Raw genomic sequence first — 24359 nt, 5'->3', positions numbered from 1 at the left:
GGCAGCGGCGTGCTTTGAAAACTTTAGCCACTTGTATTCAGATGTCTAAATATGGATGTAGGTGACTGTATTTAGCTGTAGCTTTTATAACTTTGGGATATAAAAAGTAAAGTAATTTTGTGTCATAAATGCCTGTCCTGAATTTGAAAGTGGTAATTACAACAGGAATTCAAAATATAGATTGGGAAGGTCTTATCTAGTGCAGGATTGTGTGTCAGCGTGTGCAAAAATGTGTATCTGAAATCCGCAGGGCAAGTATTTAAACAGCTTAATTTGCATGCAGCATGGGTACCAGTGGGGCCTCTATTTTAGGGGAGTAATTTATTCTAATATATTCTTTCATAAGAATCATCAAAGCTGTGGAGAAATTAGTGAAATCACATTTACTAAATAAAAATCTAGGTCAGCTGTACCCGTCTTCACTTTTCCTTAGTAATTGCATGTACAAGCAGAATAATCCTGTAATATTGATGTTCCACTGTCTGGACTATGAACTGCTCATTCCTAAGGTTGTCCTTTCCAGGTAGCATGTTATCATTCTGGAGTTAATTAAGAAGATTATGATTTTCGGAAGTATGCATCTTGCAGACAGAAAACAGTTCTGCTATTTAGTGCTCTTCACAAAGGCATGATTCAAACAGGAATATGCAAGCCTGCTTCGTGTCCTTCCTTATTTACAAAATCTCTATTGTCTGATAGTAAAATAACACAGGCAGAAAGTGATATGGGGGCTTACTAATGAAGTTACAAAGTGTGCTGCTGTGTCCGAAGTTTATTGTGTCTCCTAAACAAATAATGCTTTTTTCTTTTGCTGTCGGAAGTTCATTCTTTTCTCTGCGGACAGAAAAATATTGTAATGCTCCGAGGCCACAGCATCTAGGAAAAGTCATTCAAATACAATGTGTGAAATCAAGATCTCAGGCAGGCCTTTTTAAGGACAGAAGAAGGACAGATTAGGAAGGTCTGTTATCATTTTACCTTCTGGCATTAAAAACATCTTTCTCGGTATCAATTAACTCTGCCACCCCCACCCTCCTCCAAGCTCATTACTTTGGTACCATTGCTTCTGCTGAATTGATGCCCTTATCAGTTTATTTCATGCTTCATTTCTTTCACAGCCTGGTTTCCTGAGCTGCTTTGGAAGATTATTCACTGAATGGTTTTTCTCATGCTTTTTAGTATTCATGCTGGTTCAGAAATACTCAAGAAAGGGGGAGGGGGAGCTTTCTTTTTGTTCTAATTGATTTGCTTTACTTGGAAAGAACACGCTGATATTCCAGACTGAAATAATCCAGGATCAGTTCGCTTTCATTTTCAAAGGCAAGAATAGAGGTATTAAAACAACTCTTCTATTTTCTCCACAGCAAGCTCAGCCTAACACAGACTGGCGCTTCTCTCAGACCCAGAGACCTGGAACGAGTGGGTAAGTGCCTCTTTCTCCATGTATGTGTCTGGTGAAGGTTTCTTTCCTTTGCATGCCACTTCCAGGGCTGAAAAGTCCTCGACTCACAGCTCTGAGGATGGATGTTCCCTGTCACTGGTAGAATTGTCCAGCCAAAGAGTCAGAAATAGGGCTGCTTCTGTGTCAGCTTGGTTTGGTGGTGGGGTGACAGCTGTTGTGTGTTTTGGTGTCTACAGCTCAAGGAGGACAGTCAGGAATCAGAGGGAATTCCAGGTGAAGTTATGAGATGGTTAAAGGACTGGAAAACATGCTTCACAGAGAAAGGCTTCTTCAAAGCAGATTTTGAGCATTTAGACTAGACTCAGAGTCCAAAATCTTGATTACTCCCCTTGCCACTGGAAATCACTGTGTGAGTCCCTTTACCAGCCATGGAGCCTTGAGCTCTGTGCTGCTGAAGTGTATTGCCTGCTCTGGCTTGAGCATCTTGTGCCAACCCACTTGTGTAAGCCCCCGTGACAGCCAGAAGTTGAGTGAATGAGCCTCAGGTCCCCAAAGGCCCCTCTAGAGGAACGTGTCCCAGCCATATCTAACTCAGCAGGAGCAGGTCCCTCATGCAATGCCACTGTATGTGCTTTCTCCTGTGGGCTAGTCTGGCTGAATTGGGGTTGGGACCCCCAGATCCAGCTCCATTTTTTGGGGAGTTTGGAATCTTTCTTGCGGTCCTTGGGAAGTGCCATCACCAACATGGGGTGGTTCATCGGCTCATCCAGGTGAGGAGCCCTCTGCACGCTTCCCACTGGAGCTGGGCCACTGAGCAGAGGGAGGCTAAAGAAGAAGAAATGAAACCTAATGGGTCAGGAGACTCACAGGAAGGATGTCTCCTAAGGTCTGGTCTTGCTGTCAAAACCATGGCTGAGTTTTTGCCGATTCGCATGTGATGTCAAAAAGATAAGAAAACCTGACAGCAGAGCAGCGACCTTCCTCCCGAGTTAGTGGCCCTCTCTTGATTGTGCACTCTTTCCTCTGGCCCAACAAAGTTTGTTTTTCTTGGTCCACAGTGAGAAAGCGTTGACAAGAAAATGTTGAGCAGATGCCCTTCTCTCACATCTTCCCTCCTGGTCCATAAGCAGGGGCAGGGATCCTTCTCAGAGGGTGAACTTCCTTGAGGTTACTGTCTATGAGGAGACCGGGTCCAGGTTAATTTATATGTGAAAAAATTATATCCTTTGGAGCATACCCAAGAACTATACCCTTGGAGCAATCAGGAGTAAATTCAGACACTGTGCTCTGAGGAAAAGAGAGGAGCTCACACCTCTGTGCTTTGTCATTCTTGGTGACCACTCGGGCAGCTCCCTGGAGGTTTAAAGGGTACCACAGGGAGCATCGGGTTCTGGGTTTTGGTGTTGGAGCTTGCAGTTAAACATCTGCAGCAGCTGGTTGTGTCTGAGTCTTTCTCTGGGTCTGGCTCAGTAATTTAGCTTAATAGAAAATTAGACCGCTAGAGCCAAGTTGTTACAGTGATTAAACTGTGTTACTAGGCTTTTCTAGCTGACAAAGCTAAAATGGAGTGAGGGTCTGATGTAAAGTAGATAAAGCATTCCTACTAGAAACCAGCCATGGACTTTAAAACAAGGCTAGCGCTGGAACAGTTTTCTCAGAGGTCTGTTGAATTCCCCATCACTGACAACATTTTAATCAAGGAAAATCTTTCTAACCATTTATGCCTTAGTTCAAATGACAATTAACAAAGCCCTGTTAATACAGAAGTGTGCCAGAGCTGCTGTAATAGTTTTGTTACGAGAAGCGAGTAAATGAGCCCCATCAGAGCAAGCTCTATTGCTGCCTGTTCTAGCATCATGCTGGAGCTCTTCAAGGCACAGAGCTGATGCAGTCCAGGCCTACTCAACTCAGTGACAGGGACATTTTATCAGGTCATGGGACAGTGACCCTCACCCCAGCCTCCAGCCTCTGCCTGAAGCTCTTTACAATCTCCAGCACTTCCCAGTGTGTAAGTGGGAGCAGCAGCAGCATGTGGGGTGGGAAGAGAGAGGGCAGGAGGAAAGGCAGCCCCAGAGTCAGTTCATGGGGAGCTGGGCTAGCATGACATGTTCGTTCTGGTGCACAAGCCGTGATGTTACCCCCGATGATCTGTGAGTTGGGTGCCCACAGTAGTCCCTGAAACAGCCATCAGTGGCTCCTGTCAGTGCCTGCTGAGGCAGGGGTTCCCGTAGCATGGGCTGCCCAGGCTGGTCCCTGGCTTTGGAGAGGGACTTTGCCTGAGAACAGGCTGGTACTGAAATAAGTCAGTGGATTTTAATTCCTGCTGATTTTCCCCACCTGCCTGTGTGCAGATTCCACATTTGCAATGAAACAGCTCTTGATGATTTTTTTTTCTGTTTCTTTTATCCTGTTTTAAGTTAAATCAAGGGAGCTGTTTTTATTCTAAACCTGTGTTACAATACTAAAGGATGGAAATACAAAGTTCTATGTGTTCAGTGCTCAGCCCTGACATCTCTCTTGTGATCAAACAGGCAAATCCTGAAGAGCAGTCCACTCCCTGTTGTGCTTTTCCCAGCATTTTGCTATCTGGTGTGTGAATTTCCCAGGCACTGGTTGGTAGTGCAGGTATTAAAGAGGGTGCAAGGGCAGCTGCCTGAGCCCTGCCCACTGTTACGCTCTCCGATGTTATCTCAGGTATTACTGTGTCTCCTGCTGACAGGTGAACCTCTCTAGCACCACGAGCTCTCTGAACTGCAGAGCTTGGGGAACACAGACCACCTCTTAGATGAAAAGAAAAAAAAGGGATGTGCTCTTAACTGCATTTGTTTGACCCAAATTAAATAGCAATAAAGACAGGAAAGCTTAGGCTAGTGGTTTGAATGGATCCCAGAGGGCAGTCCAGCACTGACCCTAAGCCAGAAAGCAGGCTTAAACCCATGTTGTGATTTCTCTTTTGCTGTCTTCATGGGAGTTGGAGAAGGAACAATTCGGTCTTCTCTCAGCGTAGCCCTGCCCACCAAAACAAATCCCACATGTCTCTGAACACCTGAAAAACTCAGGGTAAGCTCAATAGGGCAGGAACTGTCTCGTGATCTCATATATTGCTGCATTCAGAGCACTGTTACAGCACAACAAAGAGAATTTGATCTTTGTTCTGAAACACAGGGGAGCTCTGGTGCACATGCTCAGAAAATAAGAGCTCAGACAATATCCTCTGAAAATGTAGGAGGGAGTCAGACTTGAGTAGACCAATTCTCAATTAATCTTGTTTGGGAGAAAGAGGAGGATAGATTAGTTCATTTAATCATGCCTGTATTTTGTTTTCTAAAAAAAAAAAAAAAGCACCCATGCTATCTCTGGGCAAATGTACATGAATACAGAATGATACCGAGCAGCAGATGCCGTTGCCAGACAAATCAGATCAGTGGCTGGGCTGTAGTGGAGATTACAGCAATGAATTGTCCAAAGTGAAGGAGACGTACAGTCCAGCAGCATTGCAGGACATCCCTGTGGGATCAGCAGTGCGGGGTTTCCCTGGCGGGGGGTGGGGGTATGGAGGGAGAACACAGGAGCTGGGACTGGTACTTGTTGCTATTTCACTAGTTGCCAAAGGAACAGAGACCAGGATTGTGCCCCGCGTGTTCACGGTACTGGCCTGACCCCTGTAGCTCCTTGTCTTGATCTCTGTGTGATGGTTTATTCAGGAAAACACCCAGCTCAAGTCAAGATTTCCTTCCTGGAGGAGTGGGGAGGGTTCTGTGTTGCTCACAGGTGGGAATGGGAAGGTGAGACATCCCAGGCTGGGAAGTGCCGATGTGTCCTGGGCAGCTCGTGGAGGAGTGGGGACAATCTCGGGCCGTGTGGGCAGGCTGGACGGAGATCCCAGGCAGGAGACACCGCAGAGACCGTGGCGGGGGACTCACAAGGAGGTGGGAAGCAGTGTGGGAATTCCAAGTCACTCTGGGGGAGGGAGGAGCAAAGCATGCAAAGAAGATACGGAATGTCATTTCACACCTCCTCTCTCCGGCTTGTTTTCTCTAATCCTAAATGTCTCCGTGCTACTGGTTTCCAACACTGTTGCAAGCCAGACTCCCCCTCCCAGGGCCAACACAGTCAATAGTCATTTTGCTTCACGCGTTTGTTAAACCGCAGCCACCTTGTCTGACCCCGGCCATCATCACCCAGGCTGTGCAGAGGGAGGAAGGAGAGCGCAGCAAAAGGGGGTTTGCAGCAGACAGTGGAGGTGCCCGTAGGAGAGCTATGAAGGAAAAGAGGGTTTTTTCATTCTTTTTTTTCATTTTCATGCCTGAGCTCCAAGAGTTGGGCTTGCGGGGCTAATGACAGCCTGCCTGTGCGTGGTGGGGGCCAGGGAGGGGAAAAAAGGTGTTCCAAGGATAGTCCTTAAAGCTCTGAGGAGCATTCATGGCGTGCAGAGCGTGCAGGTACCGCCAAAGGGTGACTGCAGCTCGGGGGGCTTCTAGTGTGTGTTTGGGGTGGTCAGGAGGTCCCGTGTGACAGCAGCACCAGGACACGCTCCCATCAAAGGGACCCCAAACGTGTCTGGGTGGGACATCTCAGAGCACACAGCAGCTGGGGCCAGAGGACAGAGGGACGCACGGACGTTCATGGGCTTATGCGGTGCGGGGGCAGATACACAGCAGAAAGACAACTGGCCACAGATGCAGGCTTTAGCATGTCTTTCCTAAAAAAAATACTTGCTAACCCAGCAGCCACAGGCATGTCTGTCGGTGTTGTAACCCCCTAGGAATTTACGTTGCAAGTTTGTGTAACATTATATAGTGGATACAGTAGCAAGTGCCATAAACCATATGCACACCTGCACTGGTGGGGATGTCTGGGTAAACACTGACAGAATTACCTTCTGTCCACTCTTTGGTTGAAAATGATGTGAAAACTGACATGTGCTGGGCAGAGGCGCTGGCCAAGCTGCAGCCTGAAGCAGTCCTCTCCCTCCCTTCCAGTGCTACATCTGGGCTGCAGAGCCAGGTCCCTGTGACTGTGACCCCTCCGTCCCTCTCATGCCCCACTATGGCTCTTATGGCATCTTTTCATGGAAACACAGAAGGGTTTGCGTTGGAAGGGACCTTCAAAGATCCTTTGCCATGGGCAGGGACACCTTCCACTAGCCCAGGTTGCCCAAAGGCCCATCCAACCTGGCCTTGAACCCTTCCAGGGAAGGGGCAGCCACAGCTTCTCTGGGCAACCTGTGCCAGTGTCTCACCACCCTCGCTGTAAGACATTTCTTCCTTATGTCCAACCCAAACCCTACCCACTTTCAGTTTAAAACTGTTGCCTCTTGTGCTGTCACACCAGGCCCTGGTAGAAAGTCTTTAGCTTTCTTACAAGCCCCCCTTCAATATTGAAAGGCCACAGTAAGGTCTCCCTGGGGCCTTCTCTTCTCAAGGCTGAACAACCCCCCTCTCTCAGCCTCTCCCCACAGCAGAGCTGTCCCAGCCCTTGAACCATTTCAGTGGGCTCCCCTGGACCCGCTCTCACAGGTCCATGTCTGTCTTGTGCTGGGGACCCCAGAGCTGGGTGCAGTGCTCCAGGGGGTCTCAGGAGAGCAGAATGGAGGGGGAGAACCACCTTCCTCGACCTGCTGGCCAGCTGCTGCTGATGCAGCCCAGGATACAGTTGGGCTGTGAGTGCACATTGCCGGCTCGTGTCCCATTTTTCACCCACAAGTACCCCCAGTCCTTCTCCACAGGGCTGTTCTCAATCCCTTCATCCCCCAGCCTGTACTGATATTGGGGATTTCCCTGACCCATGTGCAGGACCTTAAACTCGACCTTTTCAAACCTCATGATGTTCACATGGCCCACTCCTCCAGTCTTTCAAGGTCCCTGGTGTTTTCCACCACAATATCTGCTCTTGCTGCCCTACTGTGCACTATGCAGTGAGGGCCTCCCTATGCTCCTCTTCTCCATTCTCCACCACATCTGCAGCCTCTTGCTTTCTCTGAGCCCATCCCCAGCACCACTGTCATCCCACACAGCATCCCAGGCTGTGCCCAGCTCTGAACCAGCAGCAGAACAAGCAGCTTTTGCAATGTCCAGCCACCCGTGTGATGACAGGCAGTGACAGGCCAGCTAGTGGGCCAAGCATGGCTGGTAACTGAGCCTTTCCCTAGTAGGAAACACCAGTGAGGGGCTTTTGTTGATTTTCATGCAAATGGTGGAAGAGTAGCATATCAGAAACTTCAGATCTGGTTGAAACCACTCAGCAGCTTCCAGAAGCCAGGGCTAATAGAATCAGTGGATGGGCAGCATAGGGGAAATAGGTTGAAAAAGGGAAAAGGAGGCAGTTGTCAGGACAGGTGTCTCCTGGAGAACATGCAGCTAATGGGACATGCACCACAGCTGGTGTCACCATGGTTCCTGGGGAAGGCCAGGAGCCCTGGGAGCAACTGCTGGCCCTTCTGGGCTGCGCAGGTTTCCCACCCTCAGCTCCTCGTTGACAGAGCCAAGAGGAGCAGCAGAAATAACTGCCACCCTGGGAAGTTTAAGAAATAATTGTAATCCTCAGGTTTCCATCCCAAATGCACTCAAGGTTTGCAGTGGTATTTGCTTTGCCAGGTGACGTTCCACATTTTGCAACACTGTGCAACAGTCTTTGGGCTAAAATTACTGCTTCTTCAGGCTGGTTTGTATTCATCTGCCTGTTCAGATGCTTGAGTGATCGCTCTACTGTTCCTGCAGCATGCAGAGTGTGGAGCTGCTCTCAGCTGCCACCCCAGGGCCTCTGGAAGGTGTGAGTGGAGCCCAGCAGTCTGAAAAATCACAGCGCTCTCTGGAAATCCCTTTGAAGTTATCACTTTGCAGGAACAGCCGTAATCTAAGTAACACAGCACTCTCCTAAGATTGAGAGCCTCTGAACTTTATCGTGAGCTGTGGACCCCTGAGTGAAGGAGGAGTTGTGCTAGTAAAGGGGCTCTGCTCCAAAGGAAGGGTTTTCCCCCTGTCAAAGTCGCTGGGGCTGCAGAGCTCAAATCACCAGCTTGTGGCAGGTCCTGGGGAACCTGGGAGAGGAGTTGCCTTTCTGAGTATTTGAGGTGGTTGTTCATGCCTGATGATGCAGCCAATGCCATCCCCCAGCCTGCTTGTGTCTTCTGCCAGTAAACACCTCGGAGGGAACCACAGAAGCCCAGCAAGGGCTGGACGGTTACATCTGTCAGATTTGGTGTTGCCCTGGTGGGTCTTGAAACAGGAAAGGTTGAAGATCACTCAGAGGCTCACAGCTTTGGGGTGCTGGAGTGTGGCCAAAGAAGAGCAATGAAGCTGGTGAAGGGTATGGAGAACAAGTCTTATGAGAAGTGGCTGAGGGAACTGGGGTTGTTTAGTCTGGAGAAAAGGAGGCTGGGGGAGACCTCATTGCCCTCTACAGTTACCTGAAAGGAGGTTGCAGCGAGGAGGGTGTTGGCCTCTTTTCCCAGGTAACAAGTGATGGGATGAGAGAAAACAGCCTCAAGTTGTGTCAGGGCAGGTTTAGATTGGATATTAGGAAAAATATCTTCACTGAAAGGGTTATCAAGCATTGGAACAGGCTGCCCAGGGAAGTGGTTGAGTCACCATCTCTGGAGGTATTTAAAAGACATGTAGATGTGGTGCTTAGGGACATGGTTTAGTGGTGGACCTGGCAGTGTTAGGTTAAGGGTTGGACTCAATGATCTTAAAGGTCTTTTCCAACCTAAATGATTCTATGGTTCTATGAATGTGGTTTCCTATCAAATGCTGCAGAGAAAACACTGCTTTAAGGCATTATGATGCTGCTCAGAGCCTGGATTTCCTCTGAGCATGGGCTACAGCCCCACAATGCAGTTTTGGAGTGGATTTGGGATGCTGCGACAGGCAGGAGCTGTTTTGACGCTGGGAGTAGGAGTTGTCCTTGAATAACTGCTCTCCTTTCCCTGCCTTCCTGCAGAGCTAACCCAATACTGGGATTGGAAACTGAAGGTTTTGTAGCAGTGGTCCTGGTCCCACCCCACCTCCCTTTCCACAGCCAGGAGACCACAGAGCTGCCCCGCCGTGCTGTGCACGATGCCCGTGAGCATCCCTGCTTGCAGGGTTCACTCTTTTGTCTATTAACAGCCCAAATCTCAGTAGATTCCGTACCTGAGCTTCTTTCTAGCTCACGCAGCCTTCTTCAGCTGAATGTTTCCTTCCCTTATTGCCCATCCTGGGCCAATAATCCCTTTATCTGCACTGTGATGGCCCTTGAAGTCTGAGCCATCCAGATCCTGCCAGGCAGGACAAAAGCTGGAGAGTCTTTTATGGAGAAAGAGAAATATTATAATGATGGGACATGTTTCTCATTCTGGAAAGCCCCTAGAATATCAGGAGTTTCATCATCCCAGTGTTATGTATAGAAACGTTATTTTAGGTAATTTAGCAGGTGCTATGTGTATTGGTTTAATTTTTCTGTCTCCATCTGCTTCCTGCGCAGCTGAGCACATGCCATGGCCGGCTGCAGAGGCACAGGGATCTGACAAACAGGCACAATAACCTTTCTAAAGAATTTCTCAAAATATCCTTCCCGGCATGTTTGGGGCATGGATGGCGGCAGGGTGGGCTGGGTGAAATAATACTTGTCTCAGCTCCAGCTCATCCAGGAGGACTGAAGAGTCCCTGGGAGGGGGGACTGCCCCTGGTCCCCGTTTAAAGACATCATGGCCTTTTTTTGTTCTGCCTCTGCCTGACAGAGCAGTATCCCAGCAGCTCTTGCTGGCTGGAAGTAAGGACTTGCTGGTGCTTTGGGAGGCTGCAAATCTTCCCCCTGCTTGCCTGCTAACATTTTCAATCCCATCTTTGCACAGTCATGATCTTAAAGCTGGGTCTCATCCAGATCCTCTCCAGCATTACGGAAGTGGCAGGGAATGTGCAGAGCCGGGGGAGCATGGGGAAAGACCAGCAGCATCCTTTGTTAAGGAAGGGAGAAAAGCAGGGGATTGTGGCAATTTTGGAGCTGGTTCCTTTTTTTCAGAGGCTGGGGGAGGCAGGAGGGTGGTGGGCTGTAGGCTGGGGCTGCAGGAGGCTGGCATGGGTGGTGGGACGGAGGGATACTGACCCTGGGGCTGCATCCCCAGCCATGGGACTGTGTCCCCAGCGCACCTCGAGTGCAGCAGAGACTCAGCACCGGCAGGGATGGATCCGTTCCCTCTTGCTTGTCACTTTGCCAGCCGAGAAACACGAAGGCTGAGATTTTATTTCTGCTGCTGTCTCCGGCTGGAGGTGTGTGTGGGAGGTGGCAGCGGGGGCAGGGAGGGCTTAGAGGAAGCTGGGAGAGAGGGAACAGCAGTGAAGGGGAAGTTAGGCTGGGGGTGCAGCCTGCTGGGAGCAGGAACTGCCCGGGAATGGGACTGGAGGAATGGGCTTGAAGATACCCCCTGAGGCTGGGGAGGGGAAGGCAGAGCCCTGCCCCAGCCAGCCTCCCAGTGATGGGATGGGGGAAGCAGCAGCCAGAGCTGGGGAGCAAATGGGAGCGAAAGGGGAAGAGGCTGGGAGGAGAAACAAACCCTAGCCACAACCCCCTCCTAGGAGTGGGAAAGCCTGGCAGCAGCTGGGGCTGTGGGGTGGGAGAAGTGCTGGCTGGGGGCCACTGCCGTAGGAGCCAGAAAGCCCCAAAGGAGAGAGGAAGGAGGATGCTGAGGGTGTCCCAGGAAAACCTCCAGGCCAAACGCTGCCCACAGTCCTGCCAGGCACCCCTGGGGTGCCAGGATCTTGCTTAGTTGTCCTCTCCAGCCCCTGGGGCTGTGACAGCACCGCTCTGGCATGAATAAACTTCTTCAATTTGTTGTGGCACTGCTACGGCTCATGTTTCCAGCTGCAGAGTGAGAAAAACAATTTTTCAGGAATCCACCGGGCAGTTGTGCAAATAAATGTTTGCGAGGCCTTTGGCTGCCATAGTGACGAGCTCCATAGCAACCCCGCAAGGAAATGAATAATTCTGTGCTCGAAGAGGAAATTAAAAAGAGACGTGGTGACTGGGGGTGCCACAAAATAGCTGGTCAGTAAAGCACCCTCGTCCACCCTACGCTGCTTGGGCAGATGCTTGTGGAAGCCCTCGGCAATGGGGCAGCTTAGTGATGTAGCACGTGGTGGGGCTGTGTCAAGGCTGCAGGGCAAGCCTTTCATTTCAGCATTCCCTGATTTCCATGTAGCCAGGTTTAACGAAGGCTTTTGCAGGTTGTACTCCAGCTGTACCTGCCTCTGCTGGCACAGCCCCAGTCCTGTGCTCCATGTCCACCATGCTCTGAGCCCCCTAAGATGCTGCATTCCTGGGTTTGTCTCAAACGTGGGTTCGCTTCTTCTCTCCAGTCCTAGCTGTGCTGGAAACATTCCCGAAAATGAAAGCCAGCTCTTTGCTGAGCTTTGAAGTGTGGAGTAGAATTGAACAGAGAAAAAAAAAAAATCTAATCTATGGGGGATGGGTTTTTAGAAAAAAACCTATTGAGTCAACGGCATTTGTATTAAAACCAGCAAGTCCTTGGAGTCATTTCCATAGGAACCAGCCCCCCCTGTTCCCAGCAGCCTCCCCACAGCAGTGCCCAAGGCTGTGGCTGAGTGGGGAGCAGTGCTGCAAGGGGGGGCTCTGAGGTCTGCCTGCCCCAGGCAGGGGGAGCAGGGCAGGGCAGGGCAGGCTGCTTGCTATTGAATTGGTGATTCACAGCTCTGATTCACAATTCCATCCTACAGTCATGGAAGATGGCCAGATCTGGTCATCAGCTGTGTGCCTTTTTTCAATACGAGAAGTTATTTTTGGGTGTTTTTAGATTACAGCACTTGTTTTTTTTCTGTGTCTCTGAATTCTGGATGATTGCACTGCAAGTAATTGAGGCACTTGAACTTCCTGCTTAGAGAAGTGAACTCAATACCATTTTTTGCAACGCTAAGGCATTTCTAAAATAGCTTTTCTGCGTGGCATCATGAGGAGCAGGCACCAGCTTTGGGGCTGTTTGTGCAAACTTTGGGAACACTGGATGCAGTAAGTTTGCAGAAAAAGCCATCAGGCTGAACATGAGTCACCAGTGCACCATTTCTGTGGTGGAGACTGTCTGGGTTTTGGTGGTAAGATGGTAGCCAGCAGGTCAAGAGAAGAGATGGTTGCCCTCAGTTCAGCACTTATGGGATCACGTCTGGAGCACTGTGCCACTGGGCTCCCCACTGCAACAAAGACATGGCCATATGGGAGCCATGCAAATGCTCAGAGGTCTGGAGTCCGAGGCAGGGGAGGAGGTGTGAGAGCTGGGAGAAGGGTCTCATTGCTGTCTTCAGAGGTGCACAGTGAAAGGACGAGGGGCAATAGGCACACATTGCAACAAGACAGATTTGGAGTAGATGTTAGGAAACATTTTTTACCCAAGGGTGGTCAAACACTGGAACAGGAAGCCAGAGAGATGGAGAAATCTCATACTCAGAATGTGGCTGCTCAGGCCCAGAACATCTAATATCAAGTTGGGTCCAGCTGAAAGCTTGGCCCTCTTTTGAGTGGGGTGTTGGACCAGAGACCTTTCCACCTTTGTTAGGCTGGGTGCTTCATGTCCCTGTCCATCTGAATCGGTCTGTGGTTTTGTGATCCCACAGGGCATTAAGGGGATGTAGGGCTTTGGCTGTCCCCCTGACACTGGAGTATAGCCATAACTCAGCGGCCGGAGAGGCCCACCACGTGAGTTCACATGTATTCACTCCCTCTCTAAGACCAGAAGAAGGGAAAAGGCTCTGAAATGCTGCCTGTCTCACCCTCCTTCAGGGATAAACTTCCCTCTGCTCATTGGTGCTGCGTGGTCACCCTTTCCTGGGGGCACACAACTCTAAAACAAGAGCTCAAACCAACCTGAACAATATCCACAGGTTTCTTGGCACAGCTGCCTCTCTTGTACTGTGCACCAGAGGGACTGTCACTCAACCCCCTCCCAGGCTGCAGGGACTAACCACTGCCTTTCTTCCCCCTCTTTCCAATCCAGCCCTGGGCAAGTCTGGTGCTCAGTGGTGGCCAGCTTTCCTGTCTGTGCCTGCATGTAGCCCTGGGGCCAGGTGTCGTTGGGGTGGAGAGTGAGGAGCACCTGGTTAGGGAGCTCAGTGAAGTTGGGGGTCCTGGTGCTACTTCCCAGGTGAATGCCCTGACCACAGGGGGAGCCTTTCCTTCCCTGCATTCCTGCTGGCCTAGGGCACAGAGGCATGGCTTTGACAGGAGGCAGGAACTTCTGTCCAGTTGCCCAAAGGAGAGGTGGGAAGGGAGGAAAGAGTCTTTCGGGAGGTGAAAAATGTGATGCCAGCACTGCCGCATCAAAGAGGAAGTTGAATCCGGGCCTCTGATTTCCAAACAGAGTTCAAACCACTGGCATATTGCAATTAAAAAAAAAAAAAAAAAAAAAAAAAGGATTTGGCACTTCCCCATGTTTTGCCTTTCCCCACACCCGGATCCCATTAGCATGCCGGGGCAGACCCCAGAGCTAGGAGCAGTGGCTGGGAGGCACCAGGATATTTCTGGGCAGCTTTCCTGCAGCCCTGAAAAACCTGGGAGCCTCAGCTGCCAGCCGGTGGGGCAGCTGGTGGGGCAGGAGCTGCTGGAGTTAACTGGTGGCTGAATGGGTTGTGGTTTGCAATGAGGTTTAGGTTCTTAAGTCCTTTATTGGATCTAGCCCAGGGCTCTATTCCCAGCCCTGCTTGTGACATTAACAGGTCACTGCAGCCCCAGGGCTGTCCCCTCCTTGCCCTCGCTGCCTGGGCTCTATGCACAGCACCGAGTGCAGGGCGATAGCACCCACGTCCGTGGATCAGCACAACCATCACGCAAGTGCTGAAATCAATTTACGAGGTGAGCAAGTCTCACTGCTGGCCTTCTTGAAACTGTGCCACCGCACGTGTCGCAGAGGAAGGATATAAATAGTTTGTGGGATGCCCGGGGTTGCAGCAGACGGCAGGTATGTCAGAAGCGGTGCTGTCGGCAGTGTCGTGCCAGGGCAGCCTCTGCCACATTAGGGATTGTTTGCATCCTCCACAGATAAGCCGGTATGAGAGCAGAGCCCTGTGCCTGGCCGGAGATGGATCACGCAGGCAGTGCAGAAGGGGAGGGGATGGATGGTTGTGTGGTCCTGGCACAGGTCTTGCTTGTCTTTGGACATGTTACTTAAGACCAGACTTTCCGCAGAGTACCTGAAAGTGTCCATACACTCATCCTTACACTCAGATCTTGTGTTTCAAAGGGAGTTTGCCCATATATACCCCTCACTGGGTTCATACCAAGCTGTGTGACCAAGCAGGGCCATGTGGGGTCTGAGCAGAGCTCACAGCCACCCTTATCCATCCCATTCATCTGCAGTTTTTTTTCCTGTGTGCAGGATATTGCACGGGGAAAAGAGAGAAAGCTTTTGTGCATTCAGGGCTTCCCTCCTTGCAGAGCTTTGATGCAGCTGAGGCAGCATCCTAGACACGGGAGCTGCTCATGCTACAAGGTCGCTATGGCAGATACAACCTTCACGGATGGGTTTTTCTCAGTTCCAAAATGACCATATTGAGACTGTCCTGTGCGTGAGGGCTGCAGCGGGTGCAACCAGTGGGGGGACTCAGGCAGTGGGATGCTCGGCATGGTGGCAAAGAGCCCATCTGCCACCCAGCATGTGGTGTTGAGTTGGCACTGGTAGTGCCTGCGCTGGCATTTGCAGTGTGCGGGGTGCCAAGTGCTCAAACATGGACTTGCCTGCAGGAGACCCCAGAGCTGGGGGAGATCTTGGCTGCTTGAGCATGTCTGAGCAGGGCTTTGGGGGCTGAGCAGGGCTTTGGGGCCTGGCAGCTCCTGGGACTAAGGGCTGGGACTATAGTGGTGAGGAGGAGGAGGCCACCTCCGTGCCTTGCAGCCTGATGGCTTGAACGCTTGCCTGGGAAACAGGCTCAGCTCTCTCCAAGGGCTTTCAAACCCCGCTTCTGCAGAGCTCCCAGCTGCAGGACTGGGGCAGCCCTCCTCGCAGGAGAGCCAGCACACAGCCAAGGGGCAGATCCTGGCATCCCAGTGGGCAGGAGAGGAGAGACTGGTGGTCTGAGTGATGTGGTCACTTAGGGTCAGAGCAGAGGAGGACCCAGGAAGCTGGTGAGATGTTTAGGTCTCTCGGCTGGAAGCGGGGAGGCTCTGGAGAGGCTCTGGAAGCACAGTCCTGACCTCTCCAGAGGGGAAGTGCCACCAGCAGTGAATGGTGGCCAAGCACAGCTGGCACCTGGCAAACATGAAAGCGGGGTTTGTTAAACTGTGCACAGACTGCTGATTGTAACCTCGGTCACAAAACCTCCTTAGTGGAAGTCTGATAGCATTCCCAGAGGTTTCCCAGGCGGATCTGCAGTGCTCAGCCCCACCATCAGCCAGTCCCAGGCAGGTGCCCACCTCCCTTCTCTCCTCTTGCTGTTGCTCCAGCCTCCCCAGGACTGTTTGCTGTTGGCTCTGCAGAGCTGGCAGCTGCTCTTGGACTCCATTTGGAGCAAGTTTTGTGGTGCCGAGCAGCTGGCTCCATGCTGATCCTAAAGCCCACCATGCCGTGGGGTTTTCTCACCCTCTGTCTTCCAGATGAAGCTGCAGAGTGGGGTTGTAGCCTGAAATAGCTTGAAAGGTGCATCCACACATGTGACCTGCAGAAGGAACACAGGACCTGGTTGTACATGGGTGCATGCACCTCTGGGACTTTAGGACCAGCATTTTTTGTAGTGGTACATTATATTGGTGGGATTTTGAGGTGATGAGGTGCTGGCTATCTCTGAAGTTGACAGAAGTTAGGTAGGTGTTGCTGGGAGCACCACTGAGCCCCCAAGTGCTTTTGGTATTGGTGGTTATTCTTCAAAAGCCTGGTGAGGGATGGAGACCTCTGAAAGTGTCTTGACTCTTGAGCGTTATTTAACAGAAGGATTTAAAGCCGAGCTGTAGTAACTTGCTGTTTCTTTTCCCGTAGCTCCCAGAATGGAGAGGAAGGTGGAGCCTGGCCGAACAACCAGTTTGACACGGAGATGCTCCAAGCCATGATCCTGGCTTCAGCAAATGGTTGGTCTCCATCGCACGTGGGAAAACCATGGCACTTGCTCTCTCACGGACATCTCAGATGCATGCTGTTAGATAAGATGCTGATGGGCTTGATATATCTGGGTTAACTGGGGTGGCTTCAAAAACCCTTTAACAGATGCTGGTGGAAAAGCACTGCTGTCTGTGTTACCCTGCAGAAGAGAGGGGTTGGGAAGGATTCAGGCAGAGGCGACACCAGATAGCCATCAGCATCAGGCATGCCAAAGACAGGGGTGCCTCTTCCACCCAAACTATGTTATCTATGTACTGGACGGAACGTTATCTGGCTCGTGATGTGGTTGTGTTACATGAAAAAGCCAGTCTTGAGATGATGCTTTATAAACTACTTGGTTCCATAAGGTTCCAGTAAATGAAACGTCTGCTATGTTGCAACTTGCTGTAAGGTGGAAAGCCTGAAAGATTTGCTTGTGGCTAGAGGCTGGGCCAGGAATGCAGTAAATGCCTGACTCAGTATCCCCAACAAACCTTATGTCCAGAGACGTGGGTGCATGCTCCCTGCTTGTGCTGCGTCCCTCCGCTGAGCCATGGGTTCACCAGGGTTTGCCCCACTGGCTGCTGCTGTCTCTGCAGTTGTAGTTACAGGGGTTTGTTTGGTTTGGGGTCATTTGGGGTTGGTTTGTTCTGGTTTACGGCTGTGCCATATGGAAGCAGTGGGCAGGGAGGGGTGTTCCCATGCATTCACGGTCTCCGTGGCTTTATATAAAAGAAGTGCAATTATCACTCTGCACAGCACTATGGATAAAGAGGCGGGGTTTCATACAGCCTTTATTTATAAATACCTCCAAGTCTTTTCCCCCTTGATTTAAAAATAGAAGCAACAGCACAGCCATAAAACCCTGTGCAAAATGCTTAGGATATTTCCTTTGAGCTGTTGGGAGAGAAGGAATCTGGGGGAGGAGGGATGGCTTTGGTGTTGCTTTCTTGGAAAGCTGCTGCAGCTGAACTTCACTGCTGCAGACACCAGCCTGGAGACACAGCTGCGGTGGCAGGGGAAGGGGACGAAGGTCTTGGGCAAGGGAGTTGTTTACACTCAAGGGAAAGAAACGATGCGAAAATGTGTCTCTGCTCTGAAAAACGACCATGGAAAAATAGCCTCCCGGGTTGCATGTGGTTATCATCACCCAGTGCCTCCAGATCCGCTTTCCTTGCCTGAAAATAAAGCTGTTTTTCTTACTGCTGCTCCAGCAGTCCCTGGGATCTGAGAGCTGAGCAGGTCTCTTCCAGGTTAAGCACTGACTTCCATGTAGCCCCAGGCCCTATTGCAGCAAATCTCCCCCAATCCACAAGTCTCAAACAGTCCTAACCTCTCCCACGGCTTCAGTCTGCTCAGGGGGTTAATTTAAATCAGATCCATCTGCTAGATAAGAGCTTTCCCTTCTGCAGCCCCAGGGAGAGGATGGCTCTATGCACTCCATCCTTTTCTTGCCCACGCTGGTCCCTTGCTGTGGTGGGTGGGTGGGTGGGCGAGCGGATGGATGGGTGGATGGATGGATGGATGGATGGATGGATGGATGGATGGATGGAGTCAGGTGGGGACAGAGCACAAGCTTTTTCCACCAGCACTGTGTTTTCATGTCTCCCCTGCTCTCTGTCTCCCCCTTTTCTGCTTTCACCCATTAAGCTAACCCAGTAGGGTTGATTGGAGCAGGACTTTGATTAGGGGCAGTGCTAACTGCCAATTAAGCTTTGTGCTGCCCATCCTTAGGTAATGTTTCCTGGTTATTTAAGAGGTCCTTATCTGTCACCTGCTGAGCTCTGCCTGAGCTCTGGGGTGACAGGTGGGACACAGTGACGCGGGTGATGGCACTGTGCCTTTTGCTCACCCTCTCCTCCAAGTGTGAGCTGATCCTGCCCAGAGCAGACAATGCTGACTTGCACTGCACCATGTCAAGCCCTGCTTGAGTCTGTCAAGCAGAGACCATCCTGGAGACAGAAGATCCTTTAACCCTGCCCTGCTCCACAAGCATCTGGAAGGGGCTGGTGATGCCCTGCCTGCATCCTTACCCTGTGCCATGGGTTATCCTTTCAGCAAGAGGCAGAGCTTGCCCTGCCATGCCGAGCTGAGGATTAAATCATTTGCCCAGTGGTTAAATCACTGTCCCAAGCCAGAGTGCCTGGAGAGCTGGTTCTCCCCAAAGTCTGTGACCCTGCTGATGGTTGGGCTTCTGCCTCCTTTCCTGGGTTCCCTTCCTCTGGCTTCTCCACCCTTGGAGCTGGGAGCTTGGGAACATCAAAAGCCAATGTTTTGAGCCATCTGAAGAGACAGAGACAGCTGCTGAGACAGACAGAGGAGCACATATGCTCCAGGACACCAGACACTAAAGGGCAGGCATAGGAGGCACCCTGTCCTTAAAATACTCTGGCTTCTAGTGAGAATTTCTAGAGGTGCTGCGAGACAGCAGGAGAGCAGATGGAAAGGCAGCCTGAGGAGGTCCTTCTCCCCAGCTCCACTGCCTCCAGGCAGGGGCAAACATGCTATACTGGGGTCTCCTGAAATCCCCACCAGCAGCTGCAGCAGCACGGGCTCCAGGACTGCTCCTGATGGCAGCCCAGCCCCTCTGCAATGGCCTCTCCTCCCCTCTGCTTACCAGGGTGATGGAGCCACTAGCTGGTTATTTTTGCTGAAGTCCAAATTTATGTTTTTCTCCTCCAGACCATTGGGATAATGGCTGGCTGCTGGTAAAGGCTGAGTGTAACCTTTCCAGTAACAAGAGCTGAAGTGCCCTGCTTGGCAAGAGCAGCTCCGTGCCCATTTATAAACCTCTATTGTCCCTGTTCTCTCTTCTTTTCAGCCTTAATGTCAATGTTACCTAGAAACAGCTCTTTGCTCTTACCCTCGACCAACTGACAGGCTGGGAACTTCATGGGCTGCTTTTTCTCCCACGCAAAAACTGTGCTGTGACTGCAAACTAGTTCAAGGGGACCCAGTTGTCCTGGATGGCACTGGGAGCCCCCAGCTCCCTTGCTGCTCAGAGCCCTGGTGCATCTGGGATGGTCCAGGGGGGAAGTGGAGCAGCGGCACCCAGGGCACAGGAGATATCCAAGCCCACCAAACCCTAAACTGGGCTGTCTCCAGCTGGGGGAGCCCAGAAAAAAAAATCTACCACACTGCCAGAGACCATGGCCCACCTGCGAGCCAGTCCCTGGCTGCAGCCTGGCCTGACAGCACATCTCCAGCCATCCTGTCCCCGTTCATAACCCCCCAGCGGGTGTGGGGTTGAGTTGGTTGTTAATGAAACAAACTGCTGCTGAGGAGAGCGAGGATTAGTGATAAATATCACTGACTGTACATGCACATCTCCTCCAGCCCTCTTCCAGCCCAAGGTCTTCAAAGCCCGACCAGGTCTGGGAAACATTTAATGGGGACTGTAGAAAAATTGTCCTGCTGGTGAATGCTTCCACAGCGGAAAGGAAAATGGCATTTCCCTACACTGGATTATTGTGTTTATACACTGTCCTGTGGGTCCCTGGCCTCAGCGCACAATACCCTGTCTGTTTTTGGACTTGCTGTGCGTTTTCCTCTGCCTGCTGCAGCAGAGCAGCTGTAACTTGTCAAACTGCACTTGCTTCATACTGCCGACCTCTGTGAGGGGATGAGCAATATTTCAGGGGTTTGGTGAGATGTGGCCCAGTTTTTTGTCTAGCTTTCTGGCTGGCTTAGCCACCTCCATCTGCTCAGGGGAAAGCTAAGGCAGCACAGAGGCGTGTACAGATCAGGTCTGGAGAGAGGAAAAACAGAAGGGGACCAGCCCACATTCTCTGCTCATTGTTTTTCTTTATTCTCTCAGTCTCTCTGCCTGCGAAAGGAGGGAGCAACAGCCCCAGACTCTGCTTTGGGTCCTTCGGGTGCCCTTGCTGGCTCTCTCCAGCCTCCCAGGAGAGCGTGTCCGTAGCCTCAAGCACGAAGCAGTTAAAAGGCTGAGATTGGATCCACAGTATCCAACACAGAAGCAGGGTTTTAGCAAACCATTGCTGAGCTGGGCTGTGCAAGGATCCCACCTTGAGTCATGCATTGGCAGTGATGCTGGAGCAGGTCATGCAGTGGCTCATGGCAACAGCATCGCTTGTGCCCTGTCACCCCTCTGTGCTCATTTCTCCCCCTGCCTCTGTGTATCCCTTTTCTCTCCATCTGGTCTTTGTCTTCCAGCAGTGTCCCAGCATCCCGGGGGGGGCCCTGTGCCCTTCCCCCCTCTCTGCGCTTGCTCTCTCCATGCTGGAGCTTTGCAGCACGACAGGAATGAATTTGCCTTCCCCTCCCCCTGCTCCCAGATTTGGACCATTGGACGTGCTTCAGCATTGATTTGCTTCGTGCTCGGCTTCCTAGAGCCATTTTGTGGTACTGCAGGGGAGGGATTTTCTTTCTCATCTCATGTGCTCTGCTCCCTGAATAAGCCTGGCTGGAGAAATACTGGGGGCAGGGTTTTAAATGCAGTGGAAAAAAAAAATAATATTGGATTTCCCTTAATGCATTACTAATGGTTATGGCTGTACAGTATGTTTGTAATGGGCTGCTTTCGGAGGCGGTGTGTGTTTTGCTGTGGAGGCAGCAGCTGGGGAGGGGAGCAGAGCAGGCAGCATCAGGCAGGGAGGCAGAGACAGGCAGCCCCATCACTGCCGAGGGCAGAGGAGAGGTGGCCCTACCCTGGCCAGCCTCCAGCCCCAGATCCCAAACGTTTAGCAATGACGTGAGATGGAAACAAGGGATTTTGGTGCAGCACCATGCTCCCCAGCACACACGTTGCAGCCGTCCTGTGGAGCGACAGCGCTGAGGGGTAGGGAGGGGTGGGGGTGAAGGTTGGTGGCACCGAGGTCGGGGTTTGACACCCCATGAGAGCCTTTCAGGGCTGCGGGGCCTTGGGGTGGGCTCTGGCTGGCACTAACAACCTGCCCTTCTCTTTTGCCCCCCTCCACTGGCATCCCCCACAGAAGCTGCTGACGGCAACTCGACCCTGGGCGGCGGGACGGGCACCATGGGGCTGAGCGCCCGCTACGGCCCCCAGTTCACCCTGCAGCACGTCCCCGATTACCGGCAGAACGTCTACATCCCGGGCAGCACCGCCACCCTCACCAACGCCGCTGGCAAGCGCGACGCCAAGAATTCTGGCTCCTCGGGAGGCAACAAGAAGAAATCCGGGAAGAAGGAAAAGAAATAGAGAAGAAAAAGGAGACCTTAGAGCTACAGGGCAGCCGGCTCCAGCACTCCCCCAAACCACAGCCCAGGCCGGAGGACGAATGTGAATTATTTGTGATACAAAAAGTAGGAAATGCTGCGAATGTATCTCATCATCATCAGAGCTAGGAGCAGGGTCTCGCTGCTGTTAGATCTCATGATGAAAACGAATCCGGAAGCTAAACCGAATGCAAACAAGTGCCCTGTGAATACTTGCTAATGTTTTATACAATCCCTCGGGTATTAGAATATGCAAGGGCAGAAGGTCTTCTGCCAAGTCTTTGGATCTGATTTTCTCCCAGATAGTCTGAGAAAGGCACAAGGCTTGTGCTCGGCTTTGCCCTGTGTAAATAATTTTAATGTGGGTCTTTTAATTTATAGACCTTTGATCATTTTTTTGAAAGGAAAAGGAAGTTCCTAGCTTAGAGCCCATGCTCCAAATCTTTGCTCTTAAACTTTCCATTAGTAAAATTCACCCCCAGTTAACGATAGCGATGGATTTGTTGCTGAGAAGTTGGTAGGGAGTGCTTCAGTTCCTGCTTACCTGTTACCTGGAAGAAAAATACCTAAGTGTTTATATTGCATGAGTCGAAGGGAATATGGCAAAGCTGCATCCTAAACATTTTTTTTTTTTTAAAGTGCAACCACTGATGGCCTGAAATATGAGACAAAAAAAGCACCAACCTCCTGATGTCTGAGAGATAGGGAATTCAATGAGGAGCATGCCGAGGCGTGCGGCAGCTGCCCCAGCAGTTCTAGGGGTCTCCGAAGAGCAGACACATCTCATTCCTTCTTTGCAGTAAATATTTATATGTACAGTCAATGTTCTTCTGGAATTAAAGCTAAGAGAGTCTCGCTCCCCTGCGTCCAGGCAGCTGTCTGGCCAAGTCCCCTCCAAGGGGACCAGGGGATGATGCTTCACGTTTCTGCACACCGTGTCTGCATGCACGTCCTTCACCTCACACCTGCACTAGCGCAGTTAGCTCCACGGACCCAGAGAAGTCCTCACATGCCCACACAGCGTGGTGGGAACGCGCCGGCAGCTGCCCGAGCCTCTGTGCTGGGGCTGCCTTTGGCAGGGGGGGAGGGATTGGTCAAGCAGGATGGGGAAACTCATCACTTCTTATTTGTGGTGTAGACCCAAATAAGACCCGAAAGGGTGAGATTTGCGGAGCTGCCGGAGCATGGCTTTGGTGCAGAGTTGGTGACTGAGTAAGTGACAGTTGGGTTGGTGGTGTTTGGGGACCAGACCTGGAGAAGGGACCTGAGAGCTGGGAGTGAGCGCGGGGTGATGCTGCAAAGCCGGTGAGCCCGGGCAGCAAAGAGAGGCCCTTGTATGGGACCACACCGGGCCTGGAGGAAGTGATGCTCCCGTTGGCTTTGGGCTTTCCACCCCGCAGAGGGAATCAAAGGATGAGGAATAGAGTTTCTCCATGTGCCCATCACCCTTGCACCGGGCCGGCTTCCCATACCAAAGCAGCTCTGAGCCCCACCGGGGAGGCAGAGGGGCGCTTTGTGTAGCCAGAGTGAGGAGAGGGGCTGCGGGGTGGCCAAGAAGGGGCCACACCAGGTTTCCCAGGGAGTGTGTGTTGTTTTTTCCCTTTTTAATCACTAACACGTAACTCACCCGAGCAGATCCAGCCCTCTCAGCCAGGCTCCGGCAGGGCAACGGTCACCCCCCCCCCCCCCCCCCCCCCCAACCCCAGGGCAGCAGGAGCATCCGCCATGTTTCATCTGGATCTGGCCACCTCTGGCGCTGGCTGTGCTGGGAGCAGTTCCCACCCTGTCCCCCGCAGCTGCCACCTGCCCCCCTCTAGAAATGCTGTAGCTGAATCGTAGTCTTTATATTTCTTTTTAATCTGCAATCTGAGGTAGCATAGTGAGTGTTGTGTATTTAGTGGCGTGTTATTTTTAATCTCGGTAACTAACTTGTGAACACCAGTATTTTCAATTTTCTCTGTATCTTATTTCCATGTGGTCTGTGCTCCGAGTGTACGTGAAATGAAACACGTTTGCCCTTTCAATGTGTCTAATATTGAATTATACTTATATATTATATATATGCTTATATCCTTCTTATACCCATATAGACCAATGTCAATGTGTTACACGCAAGTTTTATACTCTAATATTTATATTGCTTTTTTTCTTTGGGAAAAAAAAAATAATAAAATGGTTTCTTCTGAATAAATTGTATTTATTCTGATGGGAAGAGAGGGGCACAGATGGGGCCAAGGCTGCCGGTAGGGTGGTGGTTCTGCCCCAGCCTGGCTCTGGCAGTGGGCATGGTCTTGGGGCACCCTCAGGCCTTTGGGCAGAGGGTGACATCACTGTGAGTGGCACCGTTGTGCTCCCCGCTGGCATTTTTGGGGAAAGCCAGGGCACACCCGGGCACACCCCACCAAGGAGACCATGTTTTTTCCAGCCCCTTCCCTATCCCCAAGGGATCCAGTTGCCCTTCCCCATCACTGGCAGGGATCTGGGCACTCTTCCCCAGTCCTGGAGGGATCAGGTCACCCTTCCCCAGACCCAGGGGGATCTGGTCACCCAACCCCATCACTGGCAGGGATCTACTCTCTCTTTTCCAACCCCGAGGTGAGCCACTTTTTGTGGTGCCCAGGCTGTCCACTCTGCACTTAAGGGGGGGCAGAAAAAAGGGGGTGTCAAACCCTATGTCCAGGACCCCCTGGCCAGGACAAGCCCCCCCAC

General features: G+C 51.5%; 1 protein-coding gene across 12 annotated transcripts in view; it reads left to right on the top strand.

Moving 5' to 3' along the window:
• The window catches only part of LOC141929469 (protocadherin gamma-A4-like), a 56334-nt gene extending 32493 nt beyond the window's left edge, over positions 1-23841 (top strand). For 10 of the 12 annotated variants that reach the window (XM_074838946.1, XM_074838952.1, XM_074838953.1 and 7 more), the window contains exons 2-4: positions 1365-1423; positions 16353-16441; positions 21407-23841. In XM_074838946.1, the coding sequence (XP_074695047.1) occupies positions 1365-1423; positions 16353-16441; positions 21407-21633 (375 nt within the window). In that variant the 3' untranslated portion in view covers positions 21634-23841. The remainder of the gene's footprint in view (positions 1-1364; positions 1424-16352; positions 16442-21406) is intronic. The other 2 variants (XM_074838947.1, XM_074838950.1) reach the window with 1 other exon arrangement.
• The last annotated feature ends 518 nt before the right edge of the window (positions 23842-24359 follow it).

This window comes from Strix aluco, chromosome 13 (assembly GCF_031877795.1).
Source record: "Strix aluco isolate bStrAlu1 chromosome 13, bStrAlu1.hap1, whole genome shotgun sequence".
In the NCBI taxonomy this organism is placed as follows: domain Eukaryota; kingdom Metazoa; phylum Chordata; class Aves; order Strigiformes; family Strigidae; genus Strix; species Strix aluco.
Note: the sequence above shows the minus strand (reverse complement) of the source record. Positions and strands in the feature narration are given on the sequence as shown.